Raw genomic sequence first — 24796 nt, forward strand, 5'->3', positions numbered from 1 at the left:
GCTTTTTTGATGTTTGCAATTTGATCTCTGGTTGCTCTGCCTTTTCTAAATCCAGCTTGAATTGCAAGTTCACAGTTCAGGTACTTTTGAAGTCTGGCTTGGAGAATTTCAAGCATTACTTTGCTAGCATGTGAGATGAGTGCAATTGTTGAAAAAAGTAACTTACATCTAATTAGGAACAGAGACTAATGAGCTACTGTAATAGATGTTGAATTCTACATTTTTTGTTTATCTTCTTGAAGATGATAACAATTGTGGCATGTGGAAATTGTATCTCTTACCTCTGTTCATTTTTCATGATAAAATCAAAAAAGATTTTTCTCAACTTCCCCTTGTATTGCTAGGGTTGCAATAACAAAATATCATAGACTGAGTGACTTAAACAGCAGAAGGTTATATATTCTCATGGTTTTATAGGCTAGAAGTTGAAGATCAAGGTATCTGCAGGGTTGATTTCTTCAGAGCCTTCTCTCCTTAGCTTGTCGATGGCCATCTGCTTCCTGTGTCTTCTGTGCTTGTTTGTGTCCTATCTCCTCTTTTTAGAAGAACATGAAGCATATTGCATTTGGGTCCACCCTAGTACCCTCATTATAACTTAGTTACCCCTTTGAAGACCCGCTCTCTAAATACATTCTGAAGTACTATATCTTACTAGGAGTTAGTACTTCATCATAAGAATTTGGGGGGTGGGGATATGTTTCAGGCTGTAACACCTCTCAACTAACTAACTAACTAAATATATATATATTTTTATATATAAATTTAAATATATATTTAAATATAAATATATATATATATTATATATAATATATAATTTATAATATATATATAAATATATATCTCTCTCTCACCTGGATTCTATCATCAAGTATATTGGAAAATCTCAGTTTTAATCTAAATAGTCATCATTTTTAAAAAAAGCATGCATGCTTAGTTGTGTCCAACTCTGTAACGCTGTGGACTCTAGCCCACCAAGCTCCTTTGTCCATGAAATTTTCCAGGTAAGAATACCAGAGTGGGTTGCCATTTCCTACTCCAGATCTTTCTGACCCAGGGATCGAACCCACATCTCTTGCATCTCTTGTGTTGGCAGACAGATTCTTTACCACAGCACCACCTGGGAAACCCAAAGTCATCACGACACCCAGTAAATACCTGTTGCCTTACATAGTTATTCATAGCAACCCCTTTTATTCTCATAGACCCTGGTTGGTCTATGTATGATATAATTACCCTGAGTCTAAAGAAAGTTTCTTGGTTTTATCCAGTTTTCACTAGTATACTAGAAGCATCCTAGGAAAACCAGTATCACTAAGGTTACTAAATAGTGAACTGGCCTGTGCTTACTTGATTTAATACTCATCAAAACTTTCTCTGAATATTTAAATGACTAAGACTTCACAGAGATACCATGGTAGCAACTCAAGTATGTTCATAGATCAGATGAATATGTCAATAAGATATGTTCTGAAATAATTGCCTTAAAAAACACATTATCTTTTTAGACTATTGCATGAAAATGTATACATCTGGATTATCTTAAAAACTGTCACTTGATCATTTTTCCCAAGATAAAATTGCATTTTCTATTTTGTCACTGAAATGGGAAAAAATCACCTGAGGGACTGGTTAGAGAAGAATGTTTACAAGTTTTGTTCGAATTTGTGTTTTAAAAAACAGATTTTTTAATGTGGTTAGCAATGAACCAGAACATATCATGCTGAGTAAAAGCTTAGTTGGGATACACTGATTTTCCCAGCTCTAGACTATACCAAAAATTCAATTGCAAATCTAATTACAACTTTAATTGTTAAACCATCAGCCAGATTATTTTTGTGTTGCTTGTTGTTTTGTATCCTGCTGACTCAGAAGCAGGTGTAGCTGCAGGTGTTAACTTTGCCATCACAGGTGACATAATCAGCCCTGCCCTTTCCTACTTTCTGTATTCCTTTTTACACTGTATCCTAAGCTACAAAGTCTGCAAAAGCTGAGATACAAGCCATACATCTCTAGGTAAGAACATAAAACTGAGGAAGGATTTGTGGCAGGAAGGGGAAGGGGTGGGTGCTTCAGGCCAGTGATTCCACTGAAGATTTGACTAAATAATAGTCTTGCCAGATGCTCCTCTCAAAAATGATCTACATGGTCAAATACATTTTAGAAACTTTCTTGACTAGAGCATTTTTGGAATTTTGTAAAACATATTACAATAACAGTAGGTTTAAAAGTTTTATAGTAAAAAAAAAATGAATAGCTTAACCCTCCATTTTCTTAACATTTACTAAGTATACTTTTTTAATATTATCAAATCCAAAGCCTGAGGAATTAATGAGAAGGGTAGGGAGAAACGAGAAGAAAGGCTTGCAGGAACTCCTATGCTTAATAGGAAGCTATGAGGGTATTCCCTAATCCTATAGGGGTGTAAGCCCATAAGTCACAATCTTTGTGGATATTCAGGTGGTATTGCTTCATGTTACTCAGGTATCTAGAAAAGAAGGATCATTACCTGACTTATTTCCACCAGACAGAGCTAGTTTTACATGCAAAAGAGGTTCCAAAGTCAGGTTTTTAAGCAGTCCACATTTATACTCCTCAAAAGTCTGACACTGAGAAGGTTATCTCTCAGAAAAACATAATATTCCAAAGATTTAATTTTTCAATTCTCACTGAAAAATTTAGGGCCAAGTGGCTGTTGATAGGCAAAACACAAGTAGAGCACATTTTTTTTTCCATCCAAGATGCATCCTTCAAATGAAATCATATGGGACTGAAATTTACAATGCCAGCAGTTTGAAGCAAATGCAATAACACTTTAAAGTAGCATTACAAGATTTATTTTTACATACTTAAAATTCAAAAACTCTTCAGAGAATACTGGAAGTAGAAAATGTTTACTTTAGGAGCACTCAACTATGTTTTGGTTCAACACTAAACCATAAAAGAATTCATGAAGCATCCCCAACATGTGGTTCTTAGAGTCTGCTTTGTAAATAGATTTTAAATAATTCAAGTGGTAAAAACGACAAACAATCTTCAAGATTATATACAGAAACAGTCTCATGGATGATCTAAAACAGAAGATAACCACCAGACTTCGTATAAAATCACATTGTTTTAGCAATTTACTCTGTAGTGTTCATCCAGTAGGCTGCTCCTTAATGATGGAAGTCCTTTATAATAGCCACATGTGGCTACCGAGCATGTGAGATAAAAACACTATGACTACATTTTATGTTTTATTTAATTTTAATTAGTTTAATTTAAAATTAAATGGCCATACAGGGCTATTGGCTGCTATAATATGCAGTGTAGCTCTAGCGCTTCTAACTCATGACCACGAATGGAATTAAAGCCAGATTTCTGTGGTGGACATAGTAATGTCCTCTCCAGATGTTCCATGGTAATGTTCTATCCTGTCAAGGAACATTCTGTCAACCTGCTGCTATGAGGGCTATGAACATACAGCCACCAGCTGTTAAGACTTCGAAGTTGTCCTTAGTCACAGGAATCACTTTGCCAAGTGGAATACCATTCTTGGGGAAGCACACACATCCAAAGACTGATTTCAAAAGAGGCATATGGGTCTGTGCATTTGATCCACTAATGGTCAGTCCTGATAGACCATCTATTCCCAGTGGTGGCACTACTGTTCAGTCCACATTCCCCTCAGCCCCATCCCCCCTGCATCCCCCTCTTGCCCACAAGTGTTCATCTCTAGTAACTATTCTGCCACATACATAAATGCTCTGTCAGTACCTGCTTCTGGAGAGCCCAACCATTGGCAATCCCTAAGAATCAATACAAATTTTTAGAATAACAGCTAAATTAAAAAAAAAAAATAGTACCTCTAGTTTACTTTCTCCACTTTTAGTCAAAATAGTCACTTGAAGTCCTTTCCAAAGAAATTAGGCAAGAAAGATAAATCAAAGAATCTGGATCAGAGAGAAAGAAGTATAAGTGTCTCTATTACAGATGTGTACTGTGCTAAGTCACTTCAGTCATGTCTGACTTTTTTCTATCCCATGGATTGTAGCCCTCCAGGCTCCTCTGTTCAAGGGATTTCCCAGGCAAGAATACTGGAATGGGTTGCCATTTCCTTTTCCAAGGAATCTTCCTGACCCAGGGATCAAGTCCATGTCTTCTGCATTGGAAGGCACGTTCTTTACTGCTGAGCCACCAGGGAAGGCCTGTTGCAGATCATATGATATATCTATATCTATCCCTTAAAACTTCTCCAAAATACTCTTACAATAACTAAAGTTATTCAATAAAGTTATAGAATACAAAATGAATACTGAAAAATCAGTTGTGTTTCTACACACTACCAATAAACTACTGGAAAGAAAAATTTCATTTATAAAGCTTCAAAAATAAAATAAACACTTAGAAATAAAGATCTATATTCTGAAAGCTATCAGGCACTGATAAAAGGAATGGAAAGAAATATAAAAAGACACAAATCAATAAAAAGTTAACCCACTTTCTTGGATTAGAATAATTAGTATTGCTAAAATATCCACAATACCCAAAGCAATCTACAGATTCAATGCAATCCCTGTAAAAATTCCTATAAAAATTCTAATGGCATTTTTTCACAGAAATAGAAGAAAGAACAGTAAAATTTGCATGGTACCACAAATAATCCCAAATAATCAAAGCAATCTTTTATAAAGAAAAGCAATCCTGGAGGTATCATATGCTCTGATTTCAAACTATACTACAAAGCCATAATAATCAATACAGTATGATACTGGCATAAAATTAGATACTTAAATCAATGGGACAGAATAGAGAATCCAGAAATAAGCACACATCTATAAAGTCAATTTATAACAATGGAGCCAAGAATAACAATGGGGGAAGGGTAGTCTTCCCAATAAGTGGTGCTGGGAAAATTAGATATCGATATACAAAAGAATGAAACTGGACTTTTGCTGTAAGCACCACCCACAAAAGTTAACTGAAAATTTTAAAAAAGACTTGAACACAAGACATGAAAATGTACAACAGTTAGAAGAACACATAGCAGGTAAATCTCTTTACAGTGGTCTTCACACTGATTTTTCAGATTTGACACTGAAAGCAAAGGCAATGAAAACAAAAATAAAGAAATGGAATTACATCAAATTAAAAAGCCTTGCACAGCAAAAGAAATCTGCCAACTAATGAAAAGGCTATGTATTGAATAGGAGAAGTATTTAAAAACATATTGGTGAGGGACAGGGAAGCCTGGCGTGCTGTGATTCATGGGGTTGCAAAGAGTCGGACACGATTGAGCAACTGATCTGATCTGATCTGATCTGGTAAGGAGTGAATATTCAAAATATATAAGGAACTCATACAATTCAACAGCAAATAAAAAAAAAAGTCTGACTAAAAATGATAGAAGACGTCAAGAGACACTTTTCTAAAGAAGACAGGCGTGAGATCAATAGGTATAGGGCAAGATGCTCAGCATCATTAATTATTAGGGAAATGTAAATCAAAACCACAAATATGATATCATCTCATACCTGCTAGAATGGCTATTATCAAAAAGAAAATAAATGTGTTGATGAGGATGTGGAGAAAAGGCAACTCTCATATACTGTTAGCGCAAATGTTAACTGATTCAGCCACTATAAGAAACAATATGGAGGCCCCTAAAAAATTAAAAATACGATGACCATCTGACACAGCAATCTCACTTCTGTATATATATCACAAGGCAACAAAGCATTATTTTGAAAAGAGATTTCTATTCCTATGCTCATTGCAGCAATATTTATAATAGTCAAATTACAGAAACCACCTAAGTTTCAGTATAGATAAATTGATAATAAGTAGTGTTAAGGGGGAAAAAAAAAAGACTGCTATTGTTTTTATGTTCCCTTAATTGTTCAGTATTGAATGCAAAACTAGACTATATTGACCTTTATAATTTCACATATAACATTAGTTATATTAATGATATTTTCTCTAAAAAATATTTAATTTTGTCAGTAGGAAAATCTCTTCATACCATAGTTTATAGACTCTGACCACAGCAGATAAAAAAAGCATGAACATTGGCTGGAAAGGGTGAACTTAAGTGTTATGATCAGCATGGTATATTATTTCTCAGGTTTACTTCTATTCTTTTATATCCTCTATGCTCAGCTATTAAGTTCCTTGAAAAGGTGGGTTGTACTCATGATAGTAACAACAATTTGAATCTTTGAGAAACCTAATATGATGCTTCTATTTTACAATTTAAAGCTATCAACTATAAAGTCTAATAAAGTTCATAAAATGACAAGTTGTGAATATATTCCTCTAAAATAATTCACATATATTAATGGTTGAAAAATAAAACTTAGGGTCTTTTGTTCTTGTTGTTGTTGATTGTCCTTACTTTCTTTGTTTAGTTGATTCATTGTTCAATTTATTTAGTTTATAATATGCAATTTCCATTTTTATAGGTAAGTGTACAAAACTACTCTGGAAGACAACTGGCAACTACAAACAATTTAATCTAAGTTTGTTCTGAGGTTATATTGATACAGTCTAAACCTGTAGATAAGTTTTATAATTTTACTGTCATATTTTATATTTCAACTTCAACATTACCCCCCCAAGCATATGTTGAATGTGTCAGGAAAACAAAGACAAACTTTGTTCATCACTGAATTTGAATCATAGATCTGATATCACACCAAACTGCAAATATCATTTGCCTAAGTTTAATAGCTGATGCCAAATTATACAGTGGAATTCCCATTATGTTAGAAGTTAGATAACCTTGGATTTTAAGGTGATTATGTTAGTCAAATCATTGATTGAGGCCAAGTTTCTCTAAGGATCAGTTTATTTGCCTATCAAGTTGGGCCAGTAAAAGCTGTCCTGTTGAAAGACGTTGTAAAGAATAAGTACCAAAAACATGTCAAACTAATTCAATCACTGTTTAAATTAACTTCTTATATGCAGTGTAACAGAAACGTATTTGTAAATTATTTTTTAAAGCAGTGGACTGTATTATCCTCTTAGAATCACCAATTTTTGTGAAAACTGATTTTTAAAGCAAAAAGACAAAAAAACCTGATTGTCTCTATTGACAGAATGTGTGTTAATTTAAAATAGAAAGTTCTGAGTACAATAATACGTAAAGAACATTCTGAGTATTACACAGTAGACTAATTTCCTAAGAATAATAATCAATCAAAAATGTCTCTGAAAACTATAATCTTAGACTTTTCGACAAACAGTTGGAAATTTTCAATTTTGTGGAACCAAGAAATCCATGGAAACTTATATTACCATTGTATTAAATAAACTTTAGATTTTTTTAAAGGAGTAGCTTGAATTTAAATAGTCTATTTTTTCAATATGTTGCAAATTAAACTTCTTAAAAAAATTCACATTGTTTAATAATGAGCCACTCTTTGAGTGGATCTAAGAATCAAGCTGAATAATATGTCATGTTAAATAGGAAGACTTTAGGAAATGTACAAGAACCACCAGTCACAGTAAAATAGTAAGAATACAGACACTTTTATTTTTTGCCAACTAAGTGACAAGGCATTTTATGCTGTGAATATCTAACACTCTGCTTTGACAACTAGGCACATATTTATATTTTTGCTTTTCTGGTTCAACATTGTCTCAGTTGATTTAGTGCCAACTCAAGTCAGTCTTTCAACATTTGTCCAGGTAACTGGACCAAGAACATCTGGTGAAGACTTGTCACGAATTACAGTGATATTCTTTATTCTTTGAATGGTTTTGGTCGGCAGAGGTGATGTTGAGCAGAGAGCAGGTAAACAACATGCAGATCCACTGAATTGTAACACTGGGAATATTAAATAAACTGTGTGGTTTGATACACTTCACTAGAGTAAAATGACTGAAACGATTTTCCTCTCCAGAATTTAAAACAAAAAGAAAAGCAAAACAGGATTATAACTAATAGAGAACATGGCACAGATATAAAGCTTTAAATCAGGATAGATTTTAGGAAATAAGGTGTAAGGAGAACCAAGTCTAAATCCAGATAAAAAGAAGTATCTTGTGTTTCAATTAAGTAGTAGTCCAGAGATTAACCAGGCAGTTATCTGGAGATGATAATAAATTTAAAATCAACTTTATGGCTTACAGAGTTTTCAGAAGCTACATTGTTAAGGGAAATAATATGGAAAGAAAACAGATTTCTAATTCTTAATACTATTTCTAGTCTTTCAGATGTCAGATAATCTTAATACTTAGAAATTGGGATAGGATTTTCTTTTCTTTCTTTCAACATAATGAAAATGGAATACTCCTTAATGATATCAATTTCTCACTTCTCTATTTTAAAGCTCACCCCATAGCTTTTTGATTCCCTCCATTTCAAGCCAAACCTTATGCCCCCAATTAATGATTTTAAGACAAGCACATTTTTTATTATAACTAACCACAGATATTATAAAAATAACCAGTTACTGTAAATGTCAGTTCTTATGCCTCATTTATCTGAGTCCCTAGATAATGTGATCAAGTTTCTTTTGCCTCAATTTTGAGAATAAAACTGTGCTACTTATACCCTAAAGCCTCTTAGAATTTTAAAAGTATATAGTTTTAGGGAATGAACTTTGCTTGAATTACAGTTTAATGCATTAAAACACTCCTGACAAGTTGGTGGAAGCACTTATGATAAAGTCTGATAGTTTGAACACTTAATCTTTGAAATATTTAATAAATTATCAAAGGAATAAGAGATTAGATTAGATTCTGATATCCTAATATCTTATATGTAATTTCAAAGATGTTTGAATCAATGCAATCTCTGATATTTTGAGTGGTAAAAGAGATGTGAGAGAGTTGACAAAAGCATTTAAGGAGGAAAAAGTGTATGCAAGTGCTTTTTCTTAAAAAAAAAGGAGTTTTAATTAGGTTAATTAAAATTAGGATAAAACCTAGGATCAGAATCATCAGACAAGCAATCAGGGACCTAGAGATTATCATAATAAGTAAAGTGAGACAGAGAAAGACTAAAATCATGTGATCTAATTTATTTGAGGAACCTAATAAAAATGATAAAATGAACTTATTTACAAAACAAAGCAGACTCACACACCTGAAGATCAAACTTATGGTTACCAAAGGTGAAACACAGGATGAGGTAATAAATAAGGAGATTGAGACTGACATATACACACTACTATATAAACAATAGATAACTAACAAGGACCTACTGTATAGCAAAATGACTCTACTCAATATTCTGTAATAAACCATATGAGAAGAGAATCTGAAAAAGAATGGAGATATATATATATATATAATTCACTTTGTTGTATACTTGAAATTAACACAACTATATAAATCAATTATACTTCAATAAAAACTTAAAAAAAAAAAAAAGAATAACTTGTTCACTCAACAAATATTTACTAATAGCCTGTTGAGTACAAAAATTTGATTGAGGATCAGGAATTCATTGTTCCCCAGTCCTGACTGGTGTGTAGGCAGCAATACAAGATGATGTGAAAGAACAGTATCATGGTGCCACAAAATTTAGGTCAATAGCCACAGTGGTCCAACTCAGATGTGGTAGATAAAGGATGTAAAGGTTCTCCGGCTCAGTGACTCTCAAAATTCAGTTGTATCAGAATTACTAAAAATGTGTTAGAACAGAGATAATTGGGACACTTCCTCAGAGTTTCTCTTTAATTATGAGGTACAGACCAGAATTTTGCATCCTCTTAAAAACAATCTTGTGAGATACGTATTAGTGTAATGCTTTTTATTGTGAAGAGAATAAGAGTCAGAGTAGTTAATTAACATGCCAAATGAAGCTAAATCCTCATTTATATTAAAAAGAATGATGAATCATCTTCTGTATTACAGGGACAAGGATTATTTTAAAACTTTTACTCTCTTCTCTGATTCTACAATAATCAATAAATATTTGGATATGCAAAGGCTCACTGAGCAGAACTATCTTACAAGAAGGCCAAGCATTTGTTTGAACAGTCAATTTAGATTATACATTGTAGCAAAGTGCATCAACATTTTTGTTTAAAAAAAAAAAAAGTACTTAAACCTACATAAAATTGTGGCATGCTTCCCAGAAATAAAAGGGAATGAAATACTAATAACTGCAACCATAAATAAATATCACAGACATTATATTGAGCAAAAGAATCTGCACACAATAGAATATATACTTCATGTTTCCATTTAAATGAATTTTTAAAATTCTGTACCAATCTTGAGACTGGTGGTTAGCTAGGTTTGGTGATGAAGAGTTACTCTGAAGTGACCCAGAGAACTTTTGGAGATGATGGGAATGTTCTTATACTAAATAGGAATGGAAAGTACATGGCTGTATTCTTTCGCCCATTAAGATGTATCTGTTTCAGTTTATAAAAATTTTATCTGAAAAAATATGGTTATAAGGAGTGTGAGGGGATATACAGACAAAACAAAAATATTAGTATAATTGATGAAACTGGTTGAGATATACGGGAGGTTCATTTTACTATTCTCTTTATTTTGTATATATTAAAAAAAGAGAGACAGAGTTCAAAATAACAATGTGGGAAGATACGTCCTCTCAGATACACATCAACTCTACAACAACATGCGGAATAAATCTTATGAAAAGGGACCTGAACACTGGGTGTACGAAGACTCCACAACAAAGTGTAAAAGGACAGTTTTAAGATGAGTAGAGATACAATTTCATCAAGCGGAAAAAAATCATTTCAGAAAACCACAATTGGGAAGAATCACAAACAACTGGATCTTTAACCCAAGAAACAGGGATCAAGCTCCATATTAACCCTCCCAACCCTGAGATCCTGCACAGGAGAAAAAAGCCCACAAAATATCTGGCTTTGAAAACCAATGAGAAGTATGTGCAAGAAAACTACTGAACCCTCAGTTCAGTTTAGTTGCTCAGTCGTGTCTGACTCTTTGCGACCCCATGAACTGCAGCACGCCAGGCCTCTCTGTCCATCACCAACTCCTGAAGTTCACCCAAACTCACATCCATCAGGTTGGTGATGCCATCCAGCCATCTCATCCTCTGTTGTCCCCTTCTCCTCCTGCCCCCAATCCCTCACAGCATCAGAGTCTTTTCCAATGAGTCAACTTTTTGCATGAGGTGGCCAAGTATTGGAGTTTCAGCTTTAGCATCATTCCTTCCAAAGAACACCCAGAACTGATCTCCTTTAGGATGGACTGGTTGGATCTCCTTGCAGTCCAAGGGACTCTCTAGAGTCTTCTCCAACACCAAAGCTCAAAAGCATCAATTCTTCGGCGCTCAGCTCTCTTCACAGTCCAACTCTCACATCCATACATGACCACTGGAAAAACCGTAGCCTTGACTAGACGGACCATTGTTGGCAAAGTAATGTCTCTGCTTTTGAATATGCTATCTAGGTTGGTCATAACTTTCCTTCCAAGGACTAAGTGTCTTTTAATTTCATGGCTGCAATCACCATCAGCAGTGATTTTGGAGCCCCCCAAAATAAAGTCTGACACCGTTTCCACTGTTTCCCCATCTACTTCCCATGAAGTGATGGGACCAGATGCCATGATCTTCGTTTTCTGAATGTTGAACTTTAAGCCAACTTTTTCACTCTCCTCTTTCACTTTCATCAAGAGGCTCTTTAGTTCTTCTTCACTTTCTGCCATAAGGTTGATGTCATCTGCATATCTGAGTTTATCGGTATTTCTCTCAATAATCTTGATTCCAGCTTGTGCTTCTTCCAGCCCAGCGTTTCTCATGATGTACTCTGCATAGAAGTTAAATAAGCAGGGTGACAATATACAGCCTTGACCTACTCCTTTTCCTATTTGGAACCAGTCTGTTGTTCCATGCCCAGTTCTAACTGTTGCTTCCTGACCTACATACACATTTCTCAAGAGGCAGGTCAGGTGGTCTGGTGTTCCCATCTCTTTCATAATTTTGCACAGTTTATTGTGATCCACACAGTCAGAGGCCTAGGGAATGAAAAACAGAACCCTAGGGAATGAAAAACCTTTTGTTAAAGGGCTTGTCCACAGACTAACTTGATCTGAAAATCAGAACCAAACACATGAACTATAGGTAAAGGGGACCCACTTCCTAATCCTGAATTTTATGTCAGGGAGGAGGAAACTAGGTGGGATGCTCCCTGGGGACTGAGATACTGATGGAGACCATTTTGTGATCCCAGACTACCTTGATAATGTCAGCATTGAAAAGCAGTATTTTGGAATTCTCTCCATAAACTGTTAGAGACAGTGGGCATGGACCCACTGAGAGTCCTTTCTCTCCTAGCACCTAAGTCAGACTTCAGAAAAAAATCTAAGGAAGAGTCCTCTTCACCAGTGTCCCACAGAAGCCACAAGACCCTCAGCTATTCCAAGGGCAAATCCCACATAAAAGCATCCCATAGCAGCCACCACTGGGCTCCACCAAAGGAGGAAGATGCAGAGTCCACATAGGTGACACTCCTTGATATCTGGCTCTGGAGTTGTTTGTCTGAGGCAGGATTGTATGTCTGAGCCTCACAGTATCTCATAAATAAGACCACTCCTTTAAGACTGGGAGAGATAGTTAACCCAATCTATAAAAATAGAAAATTAGACAAATTGAGGAGAAAGAGGATTATGTTCAAACTGAAAGAACAAAACAAAAATCTCAGAAAAGAACTAAAAGCAACAGAGGTAAGCAATCCGCTGATAAAGATTTAAAAGTAATGGTCAAGAATGATGCTTCACTGAATGTGGAAAAACAACGACTGAACAGAATGAAAGCCTCAACAAAGAGACAGAGAATATAAGAAGGTATCAAGAGAAGGTATAACAGACCAGAAGAGTTCACTAGAGGGATTAAACACTAGAGAGGACAGATCACTCAGCTGGAAGACAAAACAATGGAACTCAGTCAGAGCTGCAAAATGAAAGAAGAATTTTAAAAAAAGAAAATAGGGACTTTTGAAACAACAATGATCAGGATAATATTTATATTATTATTGGGGTCCCAGAAAGAAAAGTGAGAAAAAGAGCCAGAAATATTATTTAGGGAAATAGTGGCTGAAAATTGTCTAATCCAGGGAAGAAAACAGACATCAGGTCCAGAAAGCCCAGTTCAGTTCAGTTCAGTCGCTCAGTTGTGTCCGACTCTTTGCGACCCCATGAATCGCAGCACACCAGGCCTCCCTGTCCATCACCAACTCCCGAAGTTCACCCAGACTCATGTGCATCGAGTCGGTGATGCCATCCAGCCATCTCATTCTCTGTTGTCCCCCTTCTCCTTCTGCCCCCAATCCTCCACAGCATCAGGGTCTTTTCCAATGAGTCAACTCTTTGCAGAGTTGCAAATAGCATGAATCAAAAAAGACACGTATGAAGATACAATTAAAATTGTAAAAGTTAAGGATAAAGAGAAACTTCTAAAAGCAGCAAGAGAACACAACTTGATGCTTACAAGGGAAATCCCATAAGAATATTTGTAGATTTTTCAGTAAGAACCTTACATGCTAGTAGGAAGTGGTGTGCTATATCCATCATGCAGAAAGAGAAAAAACTTTCAACCCCAAATTCTCTACCCAGCAAAGTTAACATTCAGAATTGAAGGAGAGATCAAGGCTGTACCAGCTAAGCAAAAACTAAAGGATTTCATCACCACTAAACTGGTCCTGCAAGAAATATTAAAGGGATTTCTTTAAGTTCAAAGGAAATGACATTAGTTAATATGAAAATATATGAAAGAAAAAAAATACCTTATTGGAAAAGGTAAATATATAGCAAAGTTCATAAAATAATTGTTAATAAGGTAGATATAAGAATTACAAGAAAAAAAGTAGTAAAATTAGCTAAAATTACAATAATTAAAAGACACATAAAATAAAGATGTAAAATGTATCATCAAAAATATAAAATGTGTATGTGCTGGGGAGAGAGTAGAAAGACAAAGTTTTGAAATGTGTTTAAATTTAAGTTGCTACCAACTTAAAATAAGCAACACTCACAAGAATGTTATATGTAAATTTCACAGTAACCCAAGGAGGTCAAAAAATTATTGCAAGTATACAAAGGAAAATGAGAAAGAAATCTAAATATAACACTAAAGAAAGAATCCAATACACAAGGAAAGAGAGAAAAAGAAAAAAGATAACAGAATCACAATAAATACGTGTGTGTGTGTGTGTATTCTTAGTCATGTCTGACTCTTTGTGACCCCAAGGACTATAGCCTGCCAGGCTCCTCTGTCCATGGGGATTTTCCAGGCAAGAATACTAGAGAGGGTTGCCATGTCCTACTCCAGGGGATTTTCCCATACCAGGGATCAAACCCAGGTTTCCCACATTGAAGGCAGATTCTTTACTGTCTGAGCCAGCAGGGGAATCCAAGAATACTGGAGTGGGTAGCCTGTCCCTTCTTCAGGGGATCTTCCTGATCCAGGAATTGAACTGCAGTTTCCTGCATTGCAGATGGATTCTTTACTAGTTGAGCTACCAGGGAATCCCCCAAAAGTACATACCCATCAGCAATTACTTAAAATGCAAACAAACTAAAGGAACTAATCAAAAGATGGAGTGGAAAAATGGATAAAAAACAGGACCTATCTATTTGCTGCCAACAAAAGACTCACTTTATAAGAAAGGACACACCCAGACAGAAAATGAAGGAATGGAAAAAATATATTTCATGCACATAGAAATTAAAAGAAAACTGCAGTAGCTATTCTCATATTAGACAAAAATAGACTTTAAACAAAGACTGTAAGAAATGACGTAGAAGAGCATTACATGATAATAAAAAGGTAAATCCAGCAAAAAAAAATACTGAAACCCAACAGAAGAGCAACATTCAGAAAACTAAGATAGTGGCATCTGGTCCCATCACTTTATGGCAGATAGATGAGGAAACAACGGAAACAGTGATAGACTTTATTATTTTTTTTTGGGGGGGGGGGGTCCAAAATCATTGCAGATGGTGACTGCAGCCATGAAATTAAAAGACACTTGCTCCTTGGAAGAAAAGCTATAACCAATGTAGACAGCATATTAAAAAGCAGAGACATTGCTTGGCTAACAAAGATCTGAGTAGTCAAACTAGCATTTTTCCAGTAGTCATGCATGGATGTGAGAGTTGGACTGTAAAGAAAGCTGAGCACCAAAGAATTGATGCCTTTGAACTGTGGTGTTGGAGAAGACTCTTGAGAGTCCCTTGGACAGCAAGGAGATCCAACCAGTCAATCCTAAGGGAAATCAGTCCTGAATATTCATTGGAGGGACTGATGATAAAGCTGAAACTCCAATACTTTGGCCACCTGATGTGAAGAACCAACTCATTGGAATAGACTCTGATGCTGAAAAAGATTGAAAGTGGGAAGAGAAAGTTATGACAGAGGATGAGATGGTTGGATGGCATCACCAACTCAATGGAAATGCATTTGAGTAAATTCTAGGAGTTGGTCATGGACAGGGAAGCCTGGCATGCTGTAGTCCATGGGGTCGCAAAGAGTCAGACACGACTGAGCAACTGAACTGAACTGAAGAGCACCAAGATACAAAAGAAAGTATTTTTGATCTTAAAGGGAAAATTTTAAAGCAAGACAATAATAGTAGGGGACTTTAATCCCCTTCCTACCTCAATGAATATATTATCCAGACCAAAAAAAAAATCAATGTGAAAACATTAAATTTAAATAATACATTAGATAAGATGAACTTAATAGATATACAGCATTCCATCCAAAAGCAAAAGAATATACATTCTTCTTAAGTACACATGGAACATTTTCTCAGATAGATCACATGTTGGGTCACAAACTGCATTTCAATAAACCAAAGAAAAACTTCCTCCAACTGTAATGGTATAAAGGAGTCTTTGAAAAAAGCAAAAAAAAAAAAAAAATCTAGAGGCAAATGCAAATAGAAATACAACATACCAAAATCTATGGAATTCAACAAAAAATTCTTCTAAAAGGGAAGTTCATAATAATTCAGGCTTCCATCAAGAAACAACTACAAAAATACCAAATAAACAATCTAACTTTATACCTAAAGGAACTAGAAAAAGAATAAATGAAGCCCACAATTAACAGAAAGAAGAGAATAATAAAGATCAGACAGAAGTAAATCAAAGAGAGACAAAAAATAAAGTGGGAAAGATCAATGAGACTAACAGCTGGTGATTAGAAAAGATAAAATCTACAAATCTTTAGCTAGACTAACCAAAAAAAAAAGAGAGAGAAAGAAAAGAAAGAGGATAAATAAATAAAATTAAAAAATGAAAGAGAAGTTATAAATGTAACCACATAAATTTGAAGGATAAAATGAGACCACTACCAATAATTAAATACCAACAGTTTGACAACCATGGATAAATTCCTAGAAACAAAAAATCTTCCAAGAAGGAAAAATAAAGAAACAGGAAATCTGAACAGAAGTTACCAAGAAGGAGACTGAGACACAAATTAGAAAATCTCACAACAAACAAAAGCTGAGGCCCAGAGAGATGGCTTCTTTGGCAAACTCTACAAAACACTCCAAGAAGATTTAATACTTATTCTTCTCTCAATATTAACACAAAATATTCAAAGATGACTTAATACTTTTCTTCCAAAAATTGAGGAGGAGGAAAACATTCCAAAGCATTTACAAGGCCAATATTTCCCTAATATTAAAACCAGCCAAGGACACCACAAAAATGAAACACGCATGCCACTATCTTCAATATCTACAGATACAAAAATCTTCAACAAATTATTAGCAAGTCAAATCCAACAAAACATTAAAAATATGTACATCTTGATCAAGTGGGATTTATTCCAGGGAAGCAAGGGTGATTCAACATCTACAGAAAATCCATGTAATACATCACGTTAACAAAATGAAGAATCAGAATTATAAGATCATCTCAACAGATGCAGAAAAAGCATTTGACAAAATACAACACTCTTTTAACTGCTAATAAAGTGGGTATAGAGAGAATATACCTCAAATAGTAAAGGCCATGTATGGCAAATACACAGCTAATAACACACTCACTGATGAAAAATTAAAAGAGTTTTTCCCCTAAAATCAGGAACAGGGATGCCCACTCTTGCCACTTTTATTCAACATAGTACTGAAAGTACTAGCTACAGCAATTAAGCAAGAAAAGAAATAAAATTCTCTCAAATCTGAACTGAAAAAGAAAACTGTCTTATAATATAATGAAATATAATGTCATCTGCAGATGACATTGTATTATACATAGAAAATCCTAAATACCCTACCAGAAAGATGTGAGAATTAAAAACTAAATTCACTAAAGTTACATGTTACAAAATCAATATACAGAAAGCTGTGACATTTCTATACATTAATAATGAACTATCAGAAACAGAATTAAGAAAACAATCTTTTACAATTCAGTTCAGTTCAGACGCTCAGTTGTGTCCAACTCTTTATAACGCCATGGACTGCAGCATGCCAGGCCTCCCTGTCCATCACCAACTCCCAGAGCTTACTCAAACTCATGTCCATCGAGTCAGTGATGCCATCTAACAACTCATCCTCTGTCGTCCCCTTCCCCTCTGGCTTTCAATCTTTCCTAGCATCAGAGTCTATTCTAATGAGTCAGTTCTTCGCATCAGGTGGCCAAAGTATTGGAGCTTCAGCTTCAGCATCAGTCCTTCTAATGAATATTCAGGACTGATTTCCTTCAGAATGGACTGGTTGGATCTCCTTGAAGTGCAAGAGACTCTCAAGAGTCTTCTCCAACACCACAGTTCAAAAGCATCAATTCTTTGGTGCTCAGATTTCTTTATAGTCCAACTCTCATATCCATACATGACTGCTGGAAAAACCATAGCTCTGACGAGATGGACTTTTTTGGCAAAGTAATGTCTCTGCTTTTTAATATGCTGTCTAGGTTGGTTATAGTTTTTCTTCCAAGGAGCAAGCATCCTTTAATTTCATGGCTGCAGTTACCATCTGCAGTGATTTTGGAGCCCAAAATAATAAAATCACTCACTGTTTCCATTGTTTCCCCATCTATTTGCCATGATATGATGGAAACAGATGCCATGATGTTGGTTTTCTGAACGTTGAGTTTTAAGCCAACTTTTTCACTCTCCTCTTTCACTTTCACCAAGAAGCTCTTTAGTTCTTCTTCGCTTTCTGCCATAAGGGTGGTGTCACCTGCATATCTGATGTTATTGATATTTCTCCTGGCAATTTTGATTCCAGCTTGTGCTTCATCCAGCCCCATATTTTGCATGATGTACTCTGCATATAATTTAAATAGCAGGGAAACAATATACAGCCTTGATGTACTCCTTTCCCAATCTGGAACCATTTACAATTACAATTTACATCAAAATAATAAAATACTTAGGGAATAAATTTAGCCAAGTACATGAAGGATTTGTACACTGAAAACTGTAAGACGTTGATGAAATAAGAAGACATAAATTAACGAAAAAATATTCTGTGTTCATAGATTGGAAAAATTAATATTATTAAGATGCCCATACTATGCAAAGCAATCTGCATATTCAATGCAATTTATATCAAAATTCCAATGTCCTATCTCACAGAAATAGAACAAACAATTCTAAAACTTCTATGAAAACGCCCAAAAAAACCCTGAATAGACAAAACAAACTTGAGGAAGAAGTAAAAATTGGAGATATCATATGTGCTGATTTCAAGCTATACTACCAAGTGATGGCAATCAAAACAGTATGATACTGACATAAAACCACACACACAGGTCAATGGAACAGAACTGAGATCTCAGAAAAAAACCCATCCATATATGGACAATTGATTTACAACAAAGGATCAAAGAACAAACAACGGGCTAATTATAGTTTCTGTGACAGAGTGGGTAAAACTGAACATTCACCAGCAGAAGAATCTTACACCACATATAAAAATTAACTCAAAATGCGTTAAGAACTTGTATATATAACCTAAACCATAAAATTCTTCAGAGAAAATATTGGCAGTAAACTCACTAACCTCAGTCATTTTATTATTATGTCTTTTGTTGATCTGCTCCAAAAACAAAAGGAACCAAAAATAAAAATAAACAAAAGGGACCATATTGAACTAAAAAGGTACTGGACATGAAAGAAACCATCATCAAAATGAAAAGGCAACCCACTGAATGGAGATTTTTGCAAATCATATAACTGATAAGGGGTTAATATCCAAAATATATAAATGACCCATGCAACACAACAATACAGAAAACAAACAACTCAAATCAAAAATGGCCAGAGAGTCTAAATATTTGCATACATTATTTGCAACATTTTTTTGAGTTGAAGTTATTTCAAATTAAAAATTATTTTTAAAAAATCATGCTGAGATTCTCAAGACAATGGCCAGCACTTTGCTAGAGATGACTGAATTCTACATTTATTAAATGACCTAAGTCAAAAATATATAAATAGTAACTGTTGACAATGAGGCAATTTACCAGCTTAAGCAAAGTATTCATCAGCATCTGCTTTTCAGTAGCGCTGTAGAACAGTGCCTTGCAGCAGAGTTAGCTGCTACATGCAACCTCCTGATACTGAGGCAGTACAACCCAAGGCAATCAGAGCATTTGCAAATGAGAGGGCTTAACTGACATTTTTGGTGAGGTCTGAGAATTGTAGATGGATATCTATTAATTTTAACTTGAAAATTGCAAGAATGAGAGTGAACTGTACAAACTACAGAACAGTGAGTTCCCAGAGAAAATTCTTACATGGATTATTAAAGGGGTGTTTTAGTAGACAAAGTAGTACTTAACAAACCCAACAAAATTCATAAAATTATAATTCATATTTGATTTAATTTACTTCCTTCTTGGAGAAAGTTATTAATTGGTAAAGTTAATTATATACAAAGGGAAGTTAGACTTAAGAAAGATGCTTTTAGTCTTTTGTTATATCTTGTGGAAAACAAAGAAAATATTGATGGGACACATGGATAATTACATGAATTTTTTATTAGCTTAATTCCTGACTGAAGCATCACAGTTAATGGGTTAGTATTACCCTGGAAGGAGGTTCAAAGAGCTTTTCCTCTGCCAAGCTTGTGCATACAGAATATTTGTCAATGACACATTAGACAGAAGTTCAATGATGCAGTGAGCACCTGCCAAAATCACAGTTGTTTCTCTTTGCCACATGACCCCCACTGTAATAAACACAGCTTGCTGGGAAAGAAAAGGATGTTTGATGCAAAATAGCCACGTCTATGCTGCCAAGTGGCTGGACAAACAAATGAGAGCCCTTCTTTTAGGGAGCCAGAGAATTTAATCATGTCAACTCTAGTCTTATCCAGCATTATTTCCCATAGCTTCAGGGCTTCCCTGAGAGCTCAGTTCGTAAAGAATCCAGCTGCAATGCAGGAGACCCCAGCGATTCCTGGGCTGGGAAGATCCGCTGGAGAAGGGATAGACTACCCACTCCAGTATTCTTGGGCTTCCCTTGTGGCTCAGCTGGTAAAGAATTCACCTGCAATGTGGGAGACCTGGGTTCAATCCCTGGGTTGGGAAGATCCTCTGGAGAAAGGAAAGGCTACCCACTCCAGCAGGTATTTGGGCTTGGAGAATTCCATGAACAAAGAATCAGACACAACTGAGCAACTTTCACTTTCATTTTTCACAGACACCTAACTTGAGCATGTGTAGCCCTAGACTCTGGGCTTCAAGTTATGACAATAACTCCAAAATCATAGGTATTTCATGCTTCTAGGTAGATGCATGTGTTTTCCATCTATATGGAGTACTTGTCCCACATGGTGTTAATTTATCTTATCAGTCCATCAATAACACTTAAAATGTTTTCTCTCTGTTTACTATACTGTAAGTTATTGAGACAAAAATCTATTACAGACTTTTTCAAGTTTTATTCTGGGGCAGTCTATAATTTTGAGAAGATAAAACATTTATTTTTTGAAATATGGAATGGTAAGAATTCTTCAACTTTATTATTTTTTAATTACTTTAGGTAACATGTACTTATAAATTGCAACCTTATAATGCTTACAAGAATAATAAGGATTAATAGTAAACTTACCAATACTTGGATAACCGGGTGTAGAAGGGTCTCCTCCTGGATTCAGTGATACCATGAAGGTATTATAGCTAAGATTTGCAGTCTTTGGTAAATCACAAGGATCAATATATAGAAGAACACCTCCAAATCCAGTTTTTTCCAATAAGGAAAGCTAAAAGAAGAGAACAAATTTTTAAAAATATTTTCATATGCATTATTAGTTCATATACTGCCACTTTATAAAGTCACTACAATTAGATGACTCTCTTTACTACTTTTATTTTCTTGTAAAATAGGCACATTTCAGATATCCTCATTATCAAATCTCAGACAGAGTTATCCTACTGGCTTCTTCCTTTTTCCTCTATTCAACAATATTCAAGCTGCATTCCTATAATGTTTATATTTTATTCCAGTGACTGTATTTAGAATTTCTTCACTTTTCAGTTGTCCACATACATCTAGAAGTTTTCACTTCTGTGAGAGCAACAAAAGATCTACCACGGACAAAGTTCCATTGCAAAAGGAGAACTGTTCTGACTGCTATCGTGTCCTTCCTGAGAGCAGAAGACACCTACAGGACCTTGATATATTTCCTCTAGGACTGAGCCTGTCACACGAGTTGCTAAAATGTTGAAATACTTTCACACTGGCAAACAGCCACTTCCCTGATCCTCCTGAGAGCTCCCACTGTACTAGTCATTCTGGTCTCTGCCCTGGATGTTCCAGCCAGATGTCTAAGACAGAGCAACTAATAGGCATATACAGAACCAAATGAGGTGCCTTCTTCTGAATGGTCAGGTCCTGTTCTGTCTCTATCATTAAATACTTTGAAAATAGCCCGATTACCTCATATGAACATATTTCACTCAAAGGTTCCTCTCTGTTCTTCTTTACTAATAGAAAAGTAATAGGCAGAGGAACTTGTCATTCCAGGTTCTCTTGTTTTAACTTGTTAAACTATATTTTTAGGGCAAAGAACTTATTAATCTTTGCATGACTACTATGATTTATACAGTAATGATCATGATTTGCAAGACATGTTTATTTCCCACTAAAGAGGAAAAGTAATTAGGGGGGACTAGGGAATAATGACTGGTGATAGAAGCAAGGTCCGATGCTGTAAAGAGCAATATTGCATAGGAACCTGGAATGTCAGGTCCATGAATCAAGGCAAATTGGAAGTGGTCAAACAAGAGATGGCAAGAGTGAATGTCGATATTCTAGCAATCAATGAACTCAAATGGACTGGAATGGGTGAATTTAACTCAGATGACCATTATATCTACTACTACAGGCAGGAATCCCTCAGAAGAAATGGAGTAGCCATCATGGTCAACAAAAGAGTCTGTAATGCAGTACTTGGATGCAATCTCAAAAACGACAGAATGATCTCTGTTCGTTTCCAAGGCAAACCATTCAATATCACAGTAATCCAAGTCTATGCCCCAACCAGTAACGCTGAATAAGCTGAATTTGAACAGTTATATGAAGACCTACAAGACCTTTTAGAACTAACTCCCAAAAAAGATGTCCTTTTCATTATAGGGGACTGGAATGCAAAAGTAAGAAGACAAGAAACACCTGGAGTAACAGGGAAATTTGGCCTTGGAATACGGAATGAAGCAGGGCAAAGACTAATAGAGTTTTGCCAAGAAAATGCACTGGTCATAGCAAACACCCTCTTCCAACAATACAAGAGAAGACTCTACACATGGACATCACCAGATGGTCAACACTGAGATTATATTGATTATGTTCTTTGCAGCCAAAGATGGAGAAGCTCTATACAGTCAACAAAAACAAGACCAGGAGCTGACTGTGGCTCAGATCATGAACTCCTTATTGCCAAATTCAGACTGAAATTGAAGAAAGTAGGGAAAACCACTAGACCATTCAGGTATGACCTAAATCCCTTATGATTATACAGTGGAAGTGAGAAATAGATTTAAGGGCCTAGATCTGATAGATAGAGTGCCTGATGAACTATGGAATGAGGTTCGTGACATTGTATAGGAGACAGGGATAGAGACTATCCCCATGGAAAAGAAATGCAAAAAAGCAAAATGGCTGTCTGGGGAGGCCTTACAAATAGCTGTGAAAAGAAGAGAAGCGAAAAGAAAATGAGAAAAGGAAAGATATAAGCATCTGAATGCAGAATTGAAAAGAATAGCAAGAAGAGATAAGAAAGCCTTCTTCAGTGATCAATGCAAAGAAATAGAGGAAAACAACAGAATGGGAAAGACTAGAGATCTCTTCAAGAAAATTAGAGATACCAAGGGAACATTTCATGCAAAGATGGGCTCGATAAAGGACAGAAATGGTATGGACCTAATGAAGCAGAAGATATTAAGAAAAGGTGGCAAGAATACACAGAAGAACTGTACAAAAAGATCTTCACAACCCAGATAATCATGATGGTGTGATCACTGACCTAGAGCCAGACATCCTGGAATATGAAGTCAAGTGGGCCTTAGAAAGCATCACTACGAACAAAGCTAGTGGAGATGATGGAATTCCAGTGAAGCTATTTCAAATCCTGGAAGATGATGCTGTGAAAGTGCTGCACTCAATATGCCAGCAAATTTGGAAAACTCAGAAGTGGCCACAGGACTGGAAAAGGTCAGTTTTCATTCCAATGCCAAAGAAAGGCAATGCCAAAGAATGCTCAAACTATCACACAATTGCAATCATTTCACACAGTAGTAAAGTAATGCTCAAAAGTCTCCAAGCCAGGCTTCAGCAATACGTGAACTGTGAACTTCCAGATGTTCAAGCTGGTTTTAGAAAAGGAAGAGGAACCAGAGATCAAATTGCCAACATCTGCTGGATCATGGAAAACGCAAAAGAGTTCCAGAAAAACATCTATTTCTGCTTTATTGACTGCCAAAGCCTTTGACTGTGTGGATTACAACAAACTGTGGAAAATTTGACAGAGATGGGAATACCAGACCACCTGACCTGCCTCTTGAGAAATCTGTATGCAGGTCAGGAAGCAACAGTTAGAACTGGACATGAAACAACAGACTGATTCCAAATAGGAAATGGAGTATGTCAAGGGTGTATATTGTCATCCTGCTTATTTAACTTATATGCAGAGTACATCATGAGAAACACTGGACTGGAAGAAGCACAAGCTGGAATCAAGATTGCCAGGAGAAATCTCAATAACCTCAGATATGCAGATGACACCACCCTTATGGCAAAAAGTGAAGAGGAACTCAAAAGCCTCTTGATGAAAGTGAAAGTGGAGAGTGAAAAAGTTGGCTTAAAGCTCAACATTCAGAAAAGGAGGATCATGGCATGCGGTTCCCATCACTTCATGGGAAATAGATGGGGAAACAGTGGAAACAGTGTCAGACTTTATATTTTTGGGCTCCAAAATCACTGCAGATGGTGATTGCAGCCATGAAATTAAAAGACACTTACTCCTTGGAAGGAAAGTTATGACCAACCTAAATAGCATATTCAAAACCAGAGACATTACTTTGTCAACAAAGGTCTGTCTAGCCAAGGCTATGGTTTTTCCTGTGGTCATGTATGGATGTGAGAGTTGGACTGTGAAGAAAGCTGAGTGCCGAAGAATTGATGCTTTTGAACTGTGGTGTTGGAGAAGACTCTTGAGAGTCCCTTGGACTGCAAGGAGATCCAACCAGTCCATTCTGAAGGAGATCAACCCTGGGATTTCTTTGGAAGGAATGATGCTAAAGCTGAAACTCCAGTACTTTGGCCACCTCATGCGAAGAGTTGACTCATTGGAAAAGATTCTGATGCTGGGAGGGATTGGGGGCAGGAGGAGAAGGGGATGACAGA

General features: G+C 35.7%; 1 protein-coding gene across 8 annotated transcripts in view; it reads right to left on the reverse strand.

Annotated features, from left to right (window-relative positions):
* Positions 1 to 24796, reverse strand: part of NAALADL2 (N-acetylated alpha-linked acidic dipeptidase like 2) — a 1562846-nt gene that overhangs the window by 592058 nt on the left and 945992 nt on the right. For all 8 annotated transcript variants that reach the window (XM_024995414.2, XM_059888525.1, XM_059888521.1 and 5 more), the window contains one exon: positions 21005 to 21155. In XM_024995414.2, the coding sequence (XP_024851182.1) occupies positions 21005 to 21155 (151 nt within the window). The remainder of the gene's footprint in view (positions 1 to 21004; positions 21156 to 24796) is intronic.

The sequence above is a fragment of the Bos taurus genome, chromosome 1 (assembly GCF_002263795.3).
Source record: "Bos taurus isolate L1 Dominette 01449 registration number 42190680 breed Hereford chromosome 1, ARS-UCD2.0, whole genome shotgun sequence".
Classification (NCBI taxonomy): Eukaryota; Metazoa; Chordata; class Mammalia; order Artiodactyla; family Bovidae; genus Bos; species Bos taurus.